The sequence below is a fragment of the Egretta garzetta genome, unplaced genomic scaffold (genome assembly GCF_000687185.1).
Source record: "Egretta garzetta isolate BGI_Z169 unplaced genomic scaffold, ASM68718v1 scaffold373, whole genome shotgun sequence".
NCBI classification, from domain to species: Eukaryota; Metazoa; Chordata; class Aves; order Pelecaniformes; family Ardeidae; genus Egretta; species Egretta garzetta.
In genome coordinates, this window is record NW_009259184.1 from 1,829,202 (window position 1) to 1,847,382 (window position 18,181).

The 18,181-nt window shown below is 45.4% G+C and overlaps 1 protein-coding gene across 1 annotated transcript in view; it reads right to left on the reverse strand.

Annotated features, from left to right (window-relative positions):
* PRDX4 (peroxiredoxin 4) overlaps window positions 1–12,282 on the reverse strand; it is a 31,151-nt gene extending 18,869 nt beyond the window's left edge. Inside the window, exons 1-2 of the mRNA XM_009635686.2 lie at window positions 12,168–12,282; window positions 2,879–2,884 (exon numbers count right to left, since the gene is read on the reverse strand). Of these exons, the coding sequence (XP_009633981.2) occupies window positions 2,879–2,884; window positions 12,168–12,282 (121 nt within the window). The remainder of the gene's footprint in view (window positions 1–2,878; window positions 2,885–12,167) is intronic.
* Window positions 12,283–18,181: the final 5,899 nt, after the last annotated feature.

An 18,181-nucleotide genomic window follows, 5' to 3' on the forward strand; every position in this document is an offset into this window, starting at 1 on the left:
GCCCTTCCCCAGGGGGCTGACCCGACGCTTTTCGTCCTGGTGAGTCTGCAGCCACGTTACCAACAGACTGGAGCCTCTTAGCAAGGAATAATTCATTTTAAAAATGCCTCATTAGAAATGCCTGACATCATCTCTTCGGTGATCTCGTTTCTATTACCCCTGAGGTCAGTTTACTTACTGGAAAACCATGGATACAGCCAGAAACAGCTGTGGCAAGCTGGTGTCGATGCTGAACAGGCGTGGCTGTGCCAGGGGCTGGGTGCTCTGTTCCTCCCCTGGCGCCTGGGCATGTGCGCATGGGTCACCGCAGGCTACTGCTGTTTATATTTACCAAATTATTTGTTAAGGGTCGGTAACTTATTATAATCCTGTGCTGCTGCATGCTTTGGTACATCCACACTCCCATCTTGGCGCTCCTGGGCGCTTCTGATAATGGCAGGAGGGCTGCTGCGGGGTTGTTATTTGCGGGAGGGAGGGAAAAGACTGTCACTGGCAAGCCAGGGTATGCCCTTCCTCATCAAGGGGACACGTTACCTTGACCTGTTTCCATGCTAGGTGGGTGTTTTTTTGAGAAATTACAAATAAAGAGCAAGCAGAAGGCTCCAGATGACAGAATGTATAGCCTGGTTGGCAAATGTGCTAAATCCTTCTGCACCCACTCAAAGAAAATGCGAGACTGCCCTGCCTGTAGCTACAGGGGCTGGCTGTTTTTCAGAAGCTATAAAGTTTTTGCTTTTAGCCTGAATGTCTCCGGTGCGAAGCCTGCTGTCAGTGATGGTGGTGCTCCCACAGCTGGAGAGCATGAGCTTCGCTGGGCAGCAGCGCTATGCTTCTCGGCAGACCAGCGGGGGAAGTCACGAGGCTGAAACCGTCCCCTTTCCTCACCCCCAGTGGCACGTAACAGCCCCGAGCCTGGAAGAAAGCAAATGATGAGCCACGTGCCTTGAGTTTTTGTGCAGTGTTGCCAAATCCAGATGCTAAAAGGTCAGAAGATGAAATGCCATAACAGTAATAGATTTGGAGAACTTTAGACCTGCCTGGTTCCTCGCATGTGTGTAGGGTTCACGTGTTGGGGCTTCCATGGAAGCCTCAAACTGTTGTTTGTTTTAAATCAAGGATGAGTTTTCGTGTAAAGGAGGGATTTGGGGAAAGTAAGCAAATACTGTGATGCTCCTAAAGAAAAGCGCTCAGCCTTTGGGCAGCTAAAGGCAGCAAGAGCCTGGAGGAGTCTCCTCCTTTTGGCATGGGTCAGATTTGGTCTTGGCTCTTGTGCAAGGCCAGAGTGGACGGGCAGCTTAGATTGGGCTGTTGTAGATGCCTCTGCTGTGCCTGCAGGCTTATCCTGCTGGGGGCTGGCTGGGGATGAGGCCAGCAGCTCCTTCCACCCTCCCTTCCTCAGCTGGCAATTGCTGCTAGAAGATGGACTAGGGTCAGGGCTCTGCCGCTTTTGGAGGCTGGTCGGAGAAAATTGGATTACAGGCATCACCGGGAGGAGTGTGGTGTTACTCTGCTCCCACTCTGCCTGATGGACCCTGCTGCCCTGGTTAAATACCTCAAAACAGCTGGGCCAGGTCTGGGTTTGGAGGAATGTCACCTCTGAAAGGTTGACTCAGGTGCCCAAGGGAATTAGCATGGAATAAAGCATTGGGGAAGCCGAACCGAGTCTGGGCATCAGCAATGGATCAAGAGACACAAATATTGCTAAAATACTGTATGAAATGAATGTTAATGGAAGAACGGAAACATTAGTGAAGCATGCGGAGCTCGAAACATTGCTATGGCTGGTTTTAATTAGTTGGAAACTGTTCAAACTGTGCTTCTAGTGCAGTGATTGTCCTAATGGGGTTGGGATTGGGACCTAGAGCTGTTGGATTTTCCTTTCTTTTTGAGTGATAAGTACTGAAATATTCATTATACATGTGTCCTCCTGGCTTCTGGAGTGCTGTGGAGGGACATTTTTTTTGTACACAAATTTTGCAGTTGCTGTCCAGTAGTACTTATAGTAGCCCCAGTGACAGAAATGGTCCTGTCCAAAAGGTGTTTCATCTGAAATGCAACGTTTGAGGGTGCTTCACAAGGGGAAAGTAGTACCACCTTACCTGTTTCATATTTAAATTTAAAGAATACTGCAAAGCTCAAAGCATGGGTTTTTACAATGCTCTGTGAGCTCTTGTGTCCATATTTATGTACACACAGACACATAGGTGTGTCGGTGAGAAAACTCAAATTAATTTAATTATTTTAATTCCATTGGAAGGTTTTACCTCTTCAGTGGAGAATATTCCATTAATATTAACATACTTCATAATATCTGTTTTCAGAGACAAGAACATTTTTAATACCTGGTCTTGCTTCACATGAGTAGATACAGATCTACCTGTTAACTAGAGCATTGGTATCTTGAATTATAATGGCATATTTTGGGGCATAAAAAAGGTCTGTTTTCTGATTTCTTGTCTGGAAGTCTTTATCTTTGCTGTCTTATCTGTCTGATGCCTTCTGGAAACAATTTTCCCTTTATACCACTTCATAAACTTCTACATACACTAGACTGGAGGCTCTGGGCCATTTCTCACATTTTGTAATGAATTTTCTGATTGAATTATTTTACAGATAGCACCTCATACATGCAAAGCAGCGCCTAAGATCCTGGTGGATTTTTTACTGATTGTGTGTATAAAGCTCTAAGAACTTGTGACATATTCTGAAAAGCTCAGCTGCCACTGAAACTTTCACATTTATATTTTTTGAGGCATTGAATGTGAAGCTCGAGGGCAGCCTTGGCTTCAGTGACCATGAAATGGTGGAGTTCAAGATCCTTAGGGCACTGAGGAGGGTGCACAGCAAGCTCACTGCCCTGGACTTCAGGAGAGCAGACTTTGGCCTCTTCAGGGATCTGCTTAGTAGAGTACCATGGGATAAAGCCCTGGAGGGAAGAGGGGCCCAGGAAAGCTGGTTAGTATTCAAGGATCACCTCCTCGACGCTCAGGAGTGATGCATCCCAACAAAGAGGAAGTCAGACAAAAATTCCAGGAGGCCTGCATGGATGAACAAGGAGCTCCTGAACAAACTCAAACACAGAAAGGAAGCCTACAGAGGGTGGAAGCGAGGACAGGTAGCCTGGGAGGAATACAGAGAAATTGTCCGAGTGGCTAGGGATCAGGTTAGGAAAGCTAAAGCCCTGATAGAATTAAATCTGGCCAGGGACATCAAGGGCAACAAGAAAAACTTCTATAGGTATGTTGGTAATAAAAAGAAGACTAGGGAAAATGTGGTCCCTCTCTGGAAGGACATGGGAGACCTGCTTACCTGGGATATGGAGAAGGCTGAGGTACTCAACGACTTTTTTGCCTTAGTCTTCACCAGCAAGTGCTCGAGCCACACTGCCCAAGTCACAGAAGGCAAAGGTGGGAACTGGGAGAATGAAGAACGGCCCACTGTAAGAGATCAGGTTCAAGACCACCTAAGGAACCTGAAGGTGCACAAGTCCATGGGACCGAACTGGTGGATGAAGTTGCTAAGCCACTATCCATCATATTTAAGAAGTCATGGCAGTCCCGTGAAGTTCCCACTGACTGGAAAAGGGGAAACATGACCCTTGTTTTTAAAAAGGGAAAAAAAGAAGACCCGGGGAACTACAGGACAGTCAGTCTCACCTCTGTGCCTGGCAAGATCATGAAGCAGATCCTCCTGGAAACTATGCTAAGGGACATGGGAAATAAGGAAGTGATTGATGGCAGCCAACACGGCTTCAATAAGGGAAAAGCATGCCTGACAAATTTGGTGGCCTTCTATGATGGGGTTACAGCGTTGGTGGATAAGGGAAGAGCAGCTGACGTCATCTACCTGGACTTGTGCAAAGCATTTGACACTGTCCCGCATGACATCCTCATCTCTAAATTGGAGAGACATGGTTTTCATGGATGGACCACTTGGTAGATAAGGAGTTGGCTGGTTAGTCCCACTCAAAGAATTGGCTCGATGTCCAAATGGAGACCAGTGACAGGTGGCATTCCTCAGGGGTTGGTATTGGGACCAGCACTGTTTAACATCTTTGCTGGTGACACGGAGAGTGGGACTGAGTGCACGCTCAGCAAGTTTGCTGATGATGCCAAGCTGTGTGGTGCAGTCAACATGCTGGAGGGGAGGGGTGCCATCCAGAGGGACCTTGACAGGCTTGAGAGGTGGGCCCATGTGGACCTCATGAGGTTCAACAAGGCCAAGTGCAAGGTCCTGAACATGGGTCAGGGCAATCCCAAGAACAAAAACAGGCAGAGCAGATAATGGATTGAGAGCAGCCCTGAGAAGAAGGACTTGGGGGTATTGGTTGATGAGAAGCTCAACATCAGCCAGCAATCTGTGCTTGCAGCCCAGAAAGCCAACCTGGGCTGCATCAAAAGCAGCATGGTCAGCAGGTTAAGGGAGGTGATTCGCCCTTTTACTCCACTCTGGTGAGACCCCACCTGGAGTACTGTGTCCAGCTCATAAGAAGGACATGGACCTGCTGGAGAGAGTCCAGAGGAGGCCCATGAAGATGATGAGAAGGCTGGAGCACTTCTCCTATGAAGACAGGCTGAGAGAGTTGGGGTTGTTCAGCCTGGAGAAGAGAAGGCTCCAGGGAGACCTTCTAGAAGCCTCTTTCAGTACCTGAAGGGGGCCTACAAGAAAGCTGGAGAGGGACTTTTTACAAGGACATGTAGTGATAGGACAAGGGGTAATGGCTTTAAACTGAAAGAGGGTAGATTTAGATCAGATATAAGGAAGAAATTCTTCACTATGAGCATGGTGAGGCACTGGAACAGGTTGCCCAGAGAAGCTGTAGATGCCCCATCCCTGGAAGTGTTCAAGATCAGGTTGGATGGTGCAACCTGGTCTAGTGGAAGGTGTCCTTGTCCGTGGCAGGGGGGGTTGGAACTAGATGACCTTTAAAGGTCCCTTCCAACCCAAACCATTCTATGATTCTATGAAAAGTGTGAAAAAGGATAAGAATAAGACAAGAATAAGCCCGTTAATATAAAAATAAGCAAAATTAGAAAGAAGCAAAGTATGTTTGCATAGTTAAATTTTATTTGGAGTAATCACAATACTTTGGAATAAATACCAGATCTGCTGATGAATAGCTGGGTGTTATTAGAGGAACTCTGGCACTGGCACTAATTTAATTAATGACTCAGGCTTTAGATGAGTTGCCATACTACTAAGAGGACGAACCCAGAATTGTAAAGGGAAGGGCCAGTATGGCCGTGTGGGTTCAAAATTTTCATCCCTGGGCACCCCACGTGAATTGTAAATCAGGCTTTTGTTAATTCTCCTTAAAAGACAGCTCTTTGCGTAGTGTTCCTCAGGGGTGGCTGAATGTGGGGGAGAAAGGCAGGGGCCTCGCCACTGGGGAAGCTGATCCCCAGCCCTCTGGGGGAGCTCCGGAAGGGCCTGAGTTCGCGGGGAAGTGCGGGCTGCCTGCAGGAGGGGGCTGGCTGCCGAGGGGGAGGTTATTCTGCGGGGGCTGTTTTGGGCATTGAAGGAGTGGAAACAGCCCGCAGAACCAAGGCGGCTGAGGAGAAAATTGAAGCCGCCGAACAGGGAATCCCCAGGAGAAGGAACGGTGCTTGGCGTCAGTCAGAAGAGCAAGCGGGGCCTCATTTGCACGGTCAGCGCTGGAGGGACTTTCGGTCACCGCAACCGCAGCCTACGCTGATTCAGCCAACTTGCAGTAGCAGAGCAGGAACACGCCCCCACCCCCCACCCCCCCAGATCCACTGTACTAAAGGACTGCGGAAACTGGAAATGGCAATTTGACACCGATTTTTAAAAAGGACTCTGGAAAGAGGTCGATATGGCTTTTGTCAAGAGAAATCGTGTCTGCGAGAAATCCGCTGCTGTTCGTCTGAAGCGCCGACATGCGTGCGGATTAGGGTGATTTGGTCGGTACGGTGTGCTCAGATTTTCCAAAAGCTTGTGATAAGCTCCTCAGTCAGAAGATCCTAGAGAAGCAAAACTGCAGCGGGTTGAAAGGAAAGATCCCCCCCTGGAACTGATATGATGGGTAGTACTAGACGGTCAGGTGTTTCTGTGGAAGATAACAAGTGGAATCCCACAGAGATCGGCGCTAAGACCTGTGATGTCTGGCATATGCATAAGTGGTCTGGAAAATGTGCTAAATAGTGACATGCTGGGTGTTTTTTAAAATGAGTTATTCAGGATAGGAAAAATAAAAATCTACTTTTAAAAACGTGGAAGTATCTCACAGTACTGAGTGGCATTGCAGTAAAATGGCAGCCTGTGTTTGGTGCCAATAAGCACAAAATAATGCACATGGGAAAAAATAAACCCGTCTATGAGGCTGAAGATGGGCTTTAAACTACCTCTCGCCACTCAGGGAAGAGAGCTCAGAGTGGCTGTCAGTAATTCTAAGAAATGATGGCTGAGGGCAGAGCAATGCTCAAAAAAGCAAATAGATTGTCAGAAATTGCTAGGGAAGACACAGGAAACAAAATAATCATTTTGCTGTGCATTAACCTCTGGATTACTGCATGCTGTTCTGGTCTCCATGTCTAAGAAAAGGTATGGCAGAGCCTGAGAGGGACAGAGAAACCTGGCAAGTGTTTTCAGAAATAGAGAACAGCTTCTGAATTGAGATTGATTAAACAGACTCGTTAGACAGGAAAAGAGAAGGCAGAAAGGCATTCGATAGCGGTGTGTAAAATCATGAGTGGCATGGAGAAAATAAGTAGCAAATGATTATTTGCGTTTCTCCCAGAAGAAGAACAAGGGGCATCAGGTGGAATTACCGGGTAGCGGCTTCAGCAAACATCAGCAAACGACTTGATCCTTGCAGTATGTGATTAAACTGGAACCAGTCTCACAGTAACTGCTGGGTGCTAGAGGTTAGAAGGGCTCAAAACTGATCGGATGAATTGATGGGGAGTAAAAAAAATCCATGGGGGTCTATTAGGCAGGAAGATGACATTCCTGCCTGAGGAACTGCCTGCATGGCAGGCTGCTGGGTGCGGGGGGCAGAGGGTGGAGAAAATGCCTGCATGGTTACCCCTTTTAAAAGTGTTTCCCTTGGTATCTGCTGCTGGCTCCTGTCAGCGGGGGGATGCTGGACTAAGTGGACCTTGGATCTGACCTGACATAATTCTTCTGCATAATGTTTTTATAATGAAACAGTCTGGGAGAAAGGCTCATAAAATATCCCAGAGTCCCACAGGGTCCTGACGCTAGATCTCTACTTAAAGAATTTAGACCTGGCCTGGATGTCCACTCAGAGCCTTGGAAGAGGAAGTATCCAGAAGGTCGCATTCATCCAGCCACCTGGGGAGGGGATAGCCCTGAGGACTACTGTAGCGAACTAAAGAGACACCCAGGCTTTTGGGTATTGAATTCTGTTCCTTGTGGGATGAGGAAGTAAAATGAATACCGGTGCTGCACCTTGCACGTTATCCTGTGGTGCATCTTGGTGGGATGAAAAGAGTCACTTGGGAAAGGTAAAGCATGTTGAGTAATGCGTGATACATGGCTTGCTTCATCCTGTAATTCAGTGTTTTGTAGTTCTCTGAAGAGTTACTGCTCCACCTTTCGCATTGTACCGTTTATCGTTCTGGTTCCTGAGCTTGTGTATAACACAGATGTGCAGGAGCAAGCCGATATATTGTCATTGGTTAGAGAACACCACTTTAAAACAGTGACAAAACTACTCTATAGCTAAAACTGCCACCACGAGAACTGTATTTTGGTATGAGGATAATGTCGAGCTGGAGTTAAATTGAATGTCTGTTTCTTCAGGGAGGGTAAATTTAATCAGGTGCTCAGAATCAAATTAAGGTGGAAATCAGTTTGGAAAAACAAGAATTACAATCCAGCTAATGACCTGAGGTAATACTGGCAAGAAATTTGCTTTCACATTGTAACATGAAAAATCGTTTCTCTAAGAGGGAACTGCTTGTAGCTTGTGATTGCCCAGGGTAGTTCAGAGCCCGACGTTTCCTTGAGAGAACAATTACAATGCGCTGCCCTTGCACTGTTAACTTCCTCTCCATTATAGTGATACCAACAGTTATTATACTGCAATCAAGCCTGTCAGTGTTTCTATCATAGTGTTATTTTCTAACTTGGCCGTTAAGCTGGAAATATTTTTCCCAGCCCAGCCTGAACCAGCCTCTGCGGCTGGTGGCCCCTGAGTCATCCAGAAGTGTCCTCTCTTCTGCAGAAACACGGGCTCACCTATGACATGAGTCCTTGGAAGAAATGGCCCTAAATCGGGGAACAGAAAATGGATCCTGCGTTTGGCTGCAGAGAGGGATTTGGATTTTAATGTACACATTATTCTGATTCATGTAGGCAAGGAGAGGGGCTTTATTCAGTGTGGCTGGAAGGGGCAAGGTCTTCCCCTGCCGATGTCCTTCCTGTACAAGGGGAAGACTTGGAAGGAGCTGTGGCTCAAAGGTACTGCTGCTGTTCTCACTGCCGAAGGTCTTCCCTTCTGGCATAAGTTTGTCTGTCTTGTTGATGGAGAATTTGGAGATGATGGCCAGAAGCTGCAGCCATGATTCAGTAGGAAGGGGAAAAGTGCTGCTCTGATATTACCTGGAATTGCATTTAACTTAAACCAGCATGGTGCCTTGATCTTCTGTGACCTTTACCCATCAGGAGTTATTAGCTAATTGAATTCAGAAGGTAACTCCCTAACTGTTTTCAAACTAAATTAACTTGCTTCAAGGGACCAACTTATGTTTGTATTTCCACAGAGATAATGAGTTTAGGCTTCAACTGAAACCTTGCCAGATAATGAGGAAAAAATAAATCAATGACCTCACTCTTATCTGGTCTTAACAGGCAGGCTTTCCTTTGCTAAAAGTGACCCTGAAATGGTCTGGATTGATTTGCACAAATACCACTGAGCCCCGTGTCCTGCTAAGCAGAGCTGTCCTGGGGAACGCTTTGCTCCGCGAGGAGATCTAATCTGAACATCAGCAAAGGTGCAAGCATTTGAAATGCAGTTTTTCTTAGAGTCAGACTGAATGCTTCCGAGAAATTAAAATGAGCAGTAAGATAAAGAGTTAAGAAGGAAATTAGCTTCGATACTAATTAGAGGAAAATACCCCCATTCTCACACTTGTGCCCAGGACTCAACAGTCTCCATAGGCATATACTTCTCTGATTCTCCATAGACATATGCTTCTCTGATTATTTAATTAGCTGCTATTGTTAAATAAGAAATGCTTTTCAGATGATAAAGGGAGATCGTTGCCTGGTGAGAACTGGTGTAGCTGTTCTGGTGGAGATCTTTCCTTTGGTGCCTTGATTAATGGAAGAAGTAGACAGCTCAGCAATGTGCCCCTCCAACAGTGTGCACCTCCTTACTCTCTCTATGGATCTCTCAAATGAAGGCTTCAATCTTTAGGTAATAAATGTGATTAATAATAATTTAACAGAATATATGAGGCAATCTATTCAAGCATGCAGAGGTAAGAGGCAGGGGTTTTTAACTGCTGGTAAAGAATCCGTAAAACCTACTCTTAAAGCTCAAATAAGAAGATTGGAATTTTATAGTAGCAATAGCAATAGTACTCGCAGCAGCCATTTTGGTCTAATAAGAGATGTGACATTTTAGGGAGACATGGCATCTTCTACTAAATCAGTTGATACAGGTTTTATAGTAGCACTGCTTCTTTTAATGTTGAACTTCATAAGAAAAAGTGCCCCTAGGCAAAACTCATGCCTTTCTGCCAGAAGCCAGGTAAATACTGATATTCTATCCAGAGAGAGACTTTTTCAGTGCTTTCACGTGGCTGACTAATAGAATTGGAACTGCTTCAAGAAGGGGGTATCTGTATCCAAGTGTAGCCAGTTTGCAGACGCTACAAAATTGGGAGCAGCAGTTGATAAATCAGATGGTTGCAGTGCCATTTAGAGGGACTTCCACAGGCTGGAGAAATGAGCTGACAGGAATGTCATGAAGTTCAGCAAAAGGAAAGGCCAAGTCCTGCCCCCAGGGAGGAATAACCTCAGGCACCAGTACACACTGGTTGGAGAGTTTTGCAGTAAAGGACCTAGGGGTCCTGCTGGACACCAAGTTGAATGCGAGCCAGCAATGTGCCCTCGCAGCAAAGGTGGCCAGTGGTGTCCTGGGCTGCATTAGACAAAGTATTGCCAGCAAGTTGAGGGAGGTGATCCTTCCCCTCTACTCAGCCCTGGTGAGACACATCTGGAGTACTGGGTCCAGCTCTGGGTTCCTCAGTACAAGAGTGACATGGACAGACTGGAGAGAGTCCGGTGAAGGGCCGTGAAGATGATTAAGGGGCTGGAGCATCTGGCATATGAAGAGAAGCCGAAAGAGCTGGGTATGATCAACCTGGATAAGAGAAGGCGCTGGGTGCACCTCATCAATGTGTCTAAAAACCTGATGGGGGCATAAAAAAGATGGAGCCAGACTCTTTGCATTGGTGGCCAGTGACAGGATGAGAGGGACAAACTGAAATACAGGAAATTCCAGTTAAACATAAGAATAATTTTTATTTATTTTACTGTGAGGGTGATCCAACACTGGCATGGGTTTCCCAGAGAGGTTGTGGAGTCTCTGTCCTTGGAGATATTCAAAACCTGACTGGACACAGCCCTCAGTGACTGCCTCTTGCTGACCCTGCTCTGAGCACAGGGTTGGACTGGATGATCTGCCTTCCAACCTCAACCAATCTAGAATTTTGTGAATCTGGAATACTTTTTTACTCAGTGGTTAGGACCTTCTCATAGGAACAGGAGCAGAGAACAGAGCCCAGGTGTCCTGTAGGGGTAGCTGAAGAAGACTCTGGAAAGGGTTTCTCTCTGCTGAATCAAACTGGGCTCCTCAAGATCCTTAGTTTTTTGCTCTTTTCCTGAAAAACAAGAGTCCCATGCAGCTTTCAGCAACTTTCTTCTTGGGGACTGGTCATGATTCCAGATTTATCAACTTGCCACCCATGCAAACTGTGAAAGATTGGCCTTTGGCCAGAAGTGACTCGCACTCAGAGCAGTCTTCATTTGTGACAGAGTTTTGTAAATACTAGTGCTGGCTTTCCATATCTTTTAAGATCATAGAATCATTTAAGTTGGCAAAGACCTTTAAGATCATTGAGTCCAACTGTAAACCTAACACTGACAAGTCCACCACTAAACCATGTCCCTAAGCACCACATCTACACATCTTTTAAATACCTCCAGGGGTGGGGACTCAACCACTTCCCCGGCAGCCCATTCCAGTGCCTGACAACCCCTTAGGAGAAGAAATTTTTCGTAACATCCAATCTAAACCTCCCCTGGCGCAACTTGAGGCCATTTCCCCTCATCCTATCGCTTGTTACCTGGGAGAAGAGACAAACACCCACCTCACTACATCTTCCTGTCAGGCAGTTGTAGAGAGTGATAAGGTCTCCCCTCAGCCTCCTCTTCTCCAGGCTAAACACAACCAGTTCCCTCAGCTGCTCCTCATAAGACTTGTGCTCTAGAGGTCACAAGGGGGGCAGCAAAACCTTTCCAGACTCTCTTAATCAGTGCTCACTAGGAAAATTCCATCTTGGCTTAGGTGAAATGCAGTGACTGTCTCTTGGTGGTACATCACCTGACTGTCACTGCCCACTTGGTGTGGGGGGAAGAAGCTGAGGATCTGAAGCAGGATGGTGGCTTCCCACTGGAGTGCTTACGCGATCGTCCTTCACCCTGGGCGTACTCAGCTCCTGTTGTGCCCCTAACCCCTGCGGGCTGATTTATCCTCAGGTGGCCCTGGTAGCACCGCCTAGCAAATGGCAGAAGCAGTGAGGCATGCGAACGGACAAATGTTGAGGTTTGTAAATCCTGGTGGGAGCCCAGGTTTGGGGTAGTCCCCATCTGCTCAGCACTGTGTGGGCATGCTCAAGGACTGAACTTTAACCATCAGAGGAGCTTTAAGGCTGAAAATGCAGGTGCGTTTTTGAGGCTCTCAGTATTGGACTGAAGTGCCTACAGGGGTCAGTAGATAGGTAATTTCTATCTAATCCCATCACAGATAGGTTGTGGTTTTTCTCTCCCTGCGCCCCTCACTCCCCCCAAGTGAAATATCTGCTTGTTCAGTTCGGCAAGCGTGAAATGCCCGAGCCACATTTGCCACAGGCAGGGAGCTGGTTCAGTAGTGTGAGCACCGCGTTTCGGCTCACCTGGCTCAGGTGCAGCGCTGCGCTGCTGTGGCTGGGGTGGTGGTTGAGGGGTCGTGCTGGCTTGCATGCGCCGACTCAGCAGTTTGGGCACTGTGCTCTGGAGCACCAGCAGCATGGCCAAAGGGATAAACAGAGCGATTAGGGAGGTGGTTTGATCCAAGCATGAAATTAATTCATTCTAACAACAACATGGGATAAAGTAAAATGGACAGAACACTCCCATAAAATAAATCATATACGGAAACTGAGTATCATGACTCTAAGACAGAAGCTGAAAACGTTCTATGTAATGCATTTAATTTTCCAAGTGTTTGCAGTGGAAATTTTTCTTTTGAGGTGGACACATTTTTTAAAATCTTGTGATTAAAGAAATTAAATTTTTATCTGCCCTACTTAAAATCTTTTTATCTTTTAATATTTTGTTTCTGTAGAAATTAAGATTGAAAGAAATGTATGATAAAAAAAGTAGATGTTTGAAAAGCTGCTTTGGGTCATTTTCTTTGAGTGGTTGTCATAGTTGCTAAGTGATAACTTGAAGACCTTTATATAGTCAGAGTGCTGTAGGAGTGGGAGAACTGAGGCTTGAACTTTAGGGCAATTGTAGGAGATTTTCTGCCAAGAAAAGTGAAGGCCTGAGTCCCTGCACCTGAGGATCCTGTCAGAGATCACACAGAACACAACATGGTAACATATACAAAAAAATAAAATTGAAACCATATTCACAGTGAAGAAGTTCATGAGAAATTGGCTGCTATCTGATTCTAAATTTGATTAAATAGATAATTTTATCAGAGTCAAAGCTGATCTATTCAGCTGGATAACATCTCCACACAGAAGCAGAATATCTGTCTCATACACGAACCACAACCACAACTCTGATTACAAAGCTTTCATCTTAGTTTAAGTTGTTTTGTGGTAACCAAACATTTCCTTTCCTTTCCTGTAAGCTCTTGCCCTGCCTGTGTAACATAGTCCACTCAACAACCAGGGCTCCATCAATTTTATCAATGGTCATCAACTATCAGCAAGTTACAGATAGCAATTCCCTAGCCTCAGGACAGTTAAAAATACCCGAGCAATTTTGTGTGTTAGGTGAGGCGTGCTTCCTTCCCGCATGAAGCTTTATATGAGTTCACAGATGTGCACACGTAGACCCCAAACACAAACATATCTGGTCCCCTTCTCGTTTCAGGTCCTGAAACTGCAAAAGATTGAATTATCCCAAATGGTAAGACCAAATGTCAAAACATCTGAGAAAGGAAAGCCTGTGACCCTGGGCTTTGTGTCTGGCTCCTCTGCAGCCTGCTAAGGTGTGAGTGCTCGGTGAAGCTTTTCCCCCACTTGAGATATTCATAACCGCTTGCTTTCTCTCTCTCTCGCCTGCAATCTGGTTTCTAAAGAGGTGGGAGTTTGTTCAACAGCCTTTCCCTCACAGGCAGCATTAATGAGGTCTTTCTCCTCCGCCCACACCCTATTTTCCGGAAACGTGTAGGAACTTAATGGCTTTGAGAATTCTTCTTTCTTATCTTATTACATCAAAATTGGTCAACGGGCTCACAAAAGTTTAGGAAAGAGGCACACAAACAAAAGACAGGCATGGATGCAGACACCAAGATCCTTGTTTCCTTAAGAAATGTTAGCATTTTAGCTTTCACTCTTAAAATGAGAACCAAAGCTGACCGAAGGAACATCTGGAAAGAAAGAGCGCTTTTCAGCTCACATGGTTCTTCAGACCTGGGGACCTTCAGGACAGGTCTGTGGCTGAACAAGTCTGGCTGCTGGTGTCAAAGTCTCCTCTCCCACACTTGGTTGGTCCTGGCAAGTCTGAACATCACCCTGTCCCTGCTGACCCATGGCAGGGCTTCACAGCTTTCCTCTCACATTTGTATTCTTTGCTGAATCTCCCTTGCTCTGCGTTTCCTGGTGGTCTTGGGTTTAATGTCTGCCAGGGTATCCACCCTGAACTGAAGGAGGACATCATTAGAATGTGTCAGTGTGGAAAAATTTAGTCCTTCAACAAAATAGTCAGAGTTTTGGTTTCCTCAGCAGCTTGCTTGCAACGATCCTTCTTTCTCCTCCTTCCCACTCCCAAGTGTCAAAAGCTGGAATAGGTGAAACCACTTGTGAAAGAGCTGGTATCCAAACAGTCAGGTGAAAAAGACTTCCATAATTGCTGCTGGTATCAAGCTTCTTCCCGTGGAGGCTTTAGGCTGGGCCATCCTTTATTCTCTTCCAGCTCCTAGATTTCTAAGTGCAGGTGTTCTGCACTGGGAATAACTCACCGCTCACAGTCACACACCAGAGCTATAATCACTTACCGCTTGCCTAGAGAGGTTCTGGGTACTCTTTCAGCCACAGCAGTGTCTTATTGCTGATGCCTGATGATTCTTTTGCAGGTACCTCCAACACTGTCCCCGAAAATACTTGCTGGCAAACCTTGGCTCCCCCTTCTCCTTGCCCTGGAGCCTTGCCCAGCTGCTGGGGCTGGCAGGAGGAAGAAGCCCAGTATGGCTCCCAGCAAACCACTGGCCAAAGCGGCAGCCCCAAAGTCAGAGCAGTCTTGTGTCCCAACAGGGGTTCTCCTTTTATATAACTGCACACTTAAAAAACCAGTAGCGTGAAATTTTATCAGAGGGTATAGAGGGATGTACGTTCTGGAAGCAGCTGTGCTCATGCAGGTTGTTACTGTGGTGTGGGGAGTCTCAGAACTTGGGCTCCAAGGTTTCATTTTGCTTAAAAATAATTGAAGTGGAATGAAATAGTAGTGCTTAAAATATTTGCTCCAGACTTTTTCCTTTTTGTGGAGGAAATGACAAAGTACATTTTAAATTCTAAAACAGAAAGGATATTTCTTTCCAGAATTGCCTGAAGATGTGATTTTGGACCCATTTGGTCCCAAAGTCAAGATTTCTTGTCTGGTAATTCCTACCAGCTCCTTGTGCTAGCTAAAGCAGGGACTTTGCTAAGCTTGAAGGCAGCAGGTGATTACAGATGCTGTAATATTTAACTTCCAGTGATACCGCCGAAAGAAAAGCAGAGATAGTCTTACAGGTTGTTAGACTTTAGGTGGTTTAGTGTACCATCAAAATGACATCGCAGCAGCTACCTACAAAGTACTGAAGATGGAAAACACCAATTTAATGTGGAGTCATTACTCATAATTATGTTGAAATTCTGCTTTAATAATGTTGTCCATATTTGCAATACTGCAAACGTGAAAATGAATTTGGCTGAAAGAGTGCCAGTGTGAAGCAGCATATAATTTTGTTTTTGTTTGTGCTGTACTCCGCATAATTACTGTAATTATGCATATTAGGCTGTTCTGTGTAATGGCACCAGAAGGTAGATAATTTTGTCAATAACTGGCTGTAGCAGCTTATATACATTTTACACCATCCACAGAAGTGCTTTGAAGATCATTTAATACTGCTGATTTGCCCACAATAGGTCAGAAATTATTGCTGCTGTTTCCAGAATGTCTATCTGGAAGAGATGTCTTCCAGAAAAAATCGGTGCTACTAAAAAAAGCAGAACTTTGTGTCTGAGAAAACAGAGCAAAAAAACCTGAGCACATTTTCAGAGAGGCTAAAATCTTTAATTAGCTGATAGGGCTACTATCAGTATAATATGACAAGGAGCTGCAGCAGCTTTGTAATCCTTAGAGGTGTATTTCAGTTCAGATTATACTTCGCACAAGAAATTGCAAATGCGCTTAATGCCATTTACTTCTTTTTCAATGGAACAAGTTTAGATCAAGATACTTTAATGAACTGACATGAAAACTTAATTCCAAAATGAGACTGAGCAGAAGCACATTGATAATAGAGAAGACAAATGGGGGAGGGAATGCAGGTGGGAAACCTGGAGTGAGGCGGGGTGAGGTAGGCATGGGGTGAGATGCTACCTGGGTAAACTCGGAGGTTCAAAGGGAAGGCAGTATTTAGGAGATGGTTCCTTCAAATGTTCAGGAAAAATACTCAAAAGCTGCCTTTTCTGATGTATGAGATAACTGTTAGTAGTGGTAAGTGGTGTTATGTCAACTGGAGCCCTCGGCCATTTTCTGAGCATATTTTGTGCACAGCAACGGGGGCCGTGGCCAGCTTTCCTGCAGCTCTGGCTCCGTCTGGCCACCCAGTTGCAATGGGTGAGCCTTTCTCAGCACCAAAAAACCTGACAAGGTGGGTCCTGGGGAGCCAGCCCTCTCCCTCTATTTGAGGCGGGGGGGTTCTGGGTGATGGTCCACAGACGCTGTGATCTGGGGGAGCCTGGTGCATGGATCCGTACGCTGGCCCCATGCTCTCCATGAGCAGTGACCTGCTGGCAACAGCCATTTTCAGAGCTGTGTTGCTATCCCTCGGCATGATGGAAATTGCACAACGCTTTTTTTTTCTGCTGAAAGAAACATGGGTGGATGGGTAGTGACTCATTTGTCAGAAAAGTTTGGAAACTAGTCACTGAAAGCAGACGTGGAGTTGTCTGGGGAGACGAGCAGGGCACAGGCTATAAAGCTGTCGTGATTCGCCTCTGTATGTTATGCTCCACGTACTCGTCAAATTAGGACTCACTTCTGTGGGAAGGGATGCCTGAGTGACACTGCTGGGTAGATGCATTAAAAATGCCCTCAGCCCTGGCGAAGCTGGAATGCTGCTGCTAGATAAGAGCAGTTTCTCCGAGGTGATCCGCTCCTGCTTTATGTCTCCTCGGGTCGAACAGATTCACTCTGAAGTACAAGCTGCATGAAAAATTTCAATGTCATTTTTAGCTCTGCTTCAACAGGCATCGTTTGGCAGGACTGATTTAAGATACGCGATGTGTGTGGGATACACTGTTATTTATTGTGTATTGATCTGGCGGTAATAACCCATGCTTTCCTGAGGTGTAACGCTAGCAACTCCCTTCTTGTTTGGTAAAACTGACCTGACACTTGCAATTCACTCCAAATGCGGCAGCGCACCTTATCATGGATTTGAGCGAGCACGTTCATCCTGCTCTGCTTTCTTTTTTTTTTTTGCCCAAATCAGAGCAGTTATAAATATACACAGCTCCGACGGGGACTAGCACTGGTTGTGTACAAGATCCTCTCCTTGGACTCTGTTTGATGGGACTCTGCACTCACGTGCCGTGTGGGATTCTGGGTTTTGCCATCACACTAGAAGCCAGAAAGCAATTATGATTTTGCTATGGTGGCTCTGGCAAAAGGTCATTTATTCCCTTCTGAAATTTGGCTAAATTAATTTCTACTCTTAAAAGCAGACGCAGATAAACATATTTTTCCCTGAGTGCTTTGAAATGATGATTGTTGCTTTATTGACTGATGTGTTTTTCAGTCAACCCACTCTTACTGTGTTGACTTTGTAGAATATTTAAGTTAATAAGACGTTGTTTTGTCTTTGCTGGTTACCTCAAACATATTTGTGTTCTTCAGATAAAATTGTTATTGCTTTGGTTAGTATCTAAAAAAAAAAAAGGTTACAGAAGTTGCATAACATTGTTTATCAGCACTTAGTTCCAGGGAAGAACGCTGTCATAATTTAAAACTCAGGTTAAACTTTCTCCTTAATCAGCAGGGTCAGAAAGTCCAGTCAAATAACAGAACATCGGTGAGAAAAGACAAAATTCATGTGAGAATTCAGAATTAAATCAGATGATGAGATTTACTGTAGACTAGTCAGCTAAGGAAAGCAGCTGGACCATCACTGTAAGAATGCTGAAGAACAGATTCTGAGCTCTACAAGTTAATAAATTATCTATCGATTTCCAGTCTAACCAGACTTTGTAATAATAGGTCAATTTGCTTTTTGATTTTTTTTGCTTTTAAATCGCACTGACATCTGACAGAATGATAGTTCAAATCCACATTTCAAAGCTGCTCTCCTACAAGCAATGAAGATGTTCCCTGCTTAGGTCTGTCCCTTCCCCATGTATTCCTTGCACTTGCCTTCACAGGGATTTAAGCATGTGTTTACTTCAAGCTGGGGCCCAGTCCAGTTGTTTCTTTGTAGTTTGCAAATGTG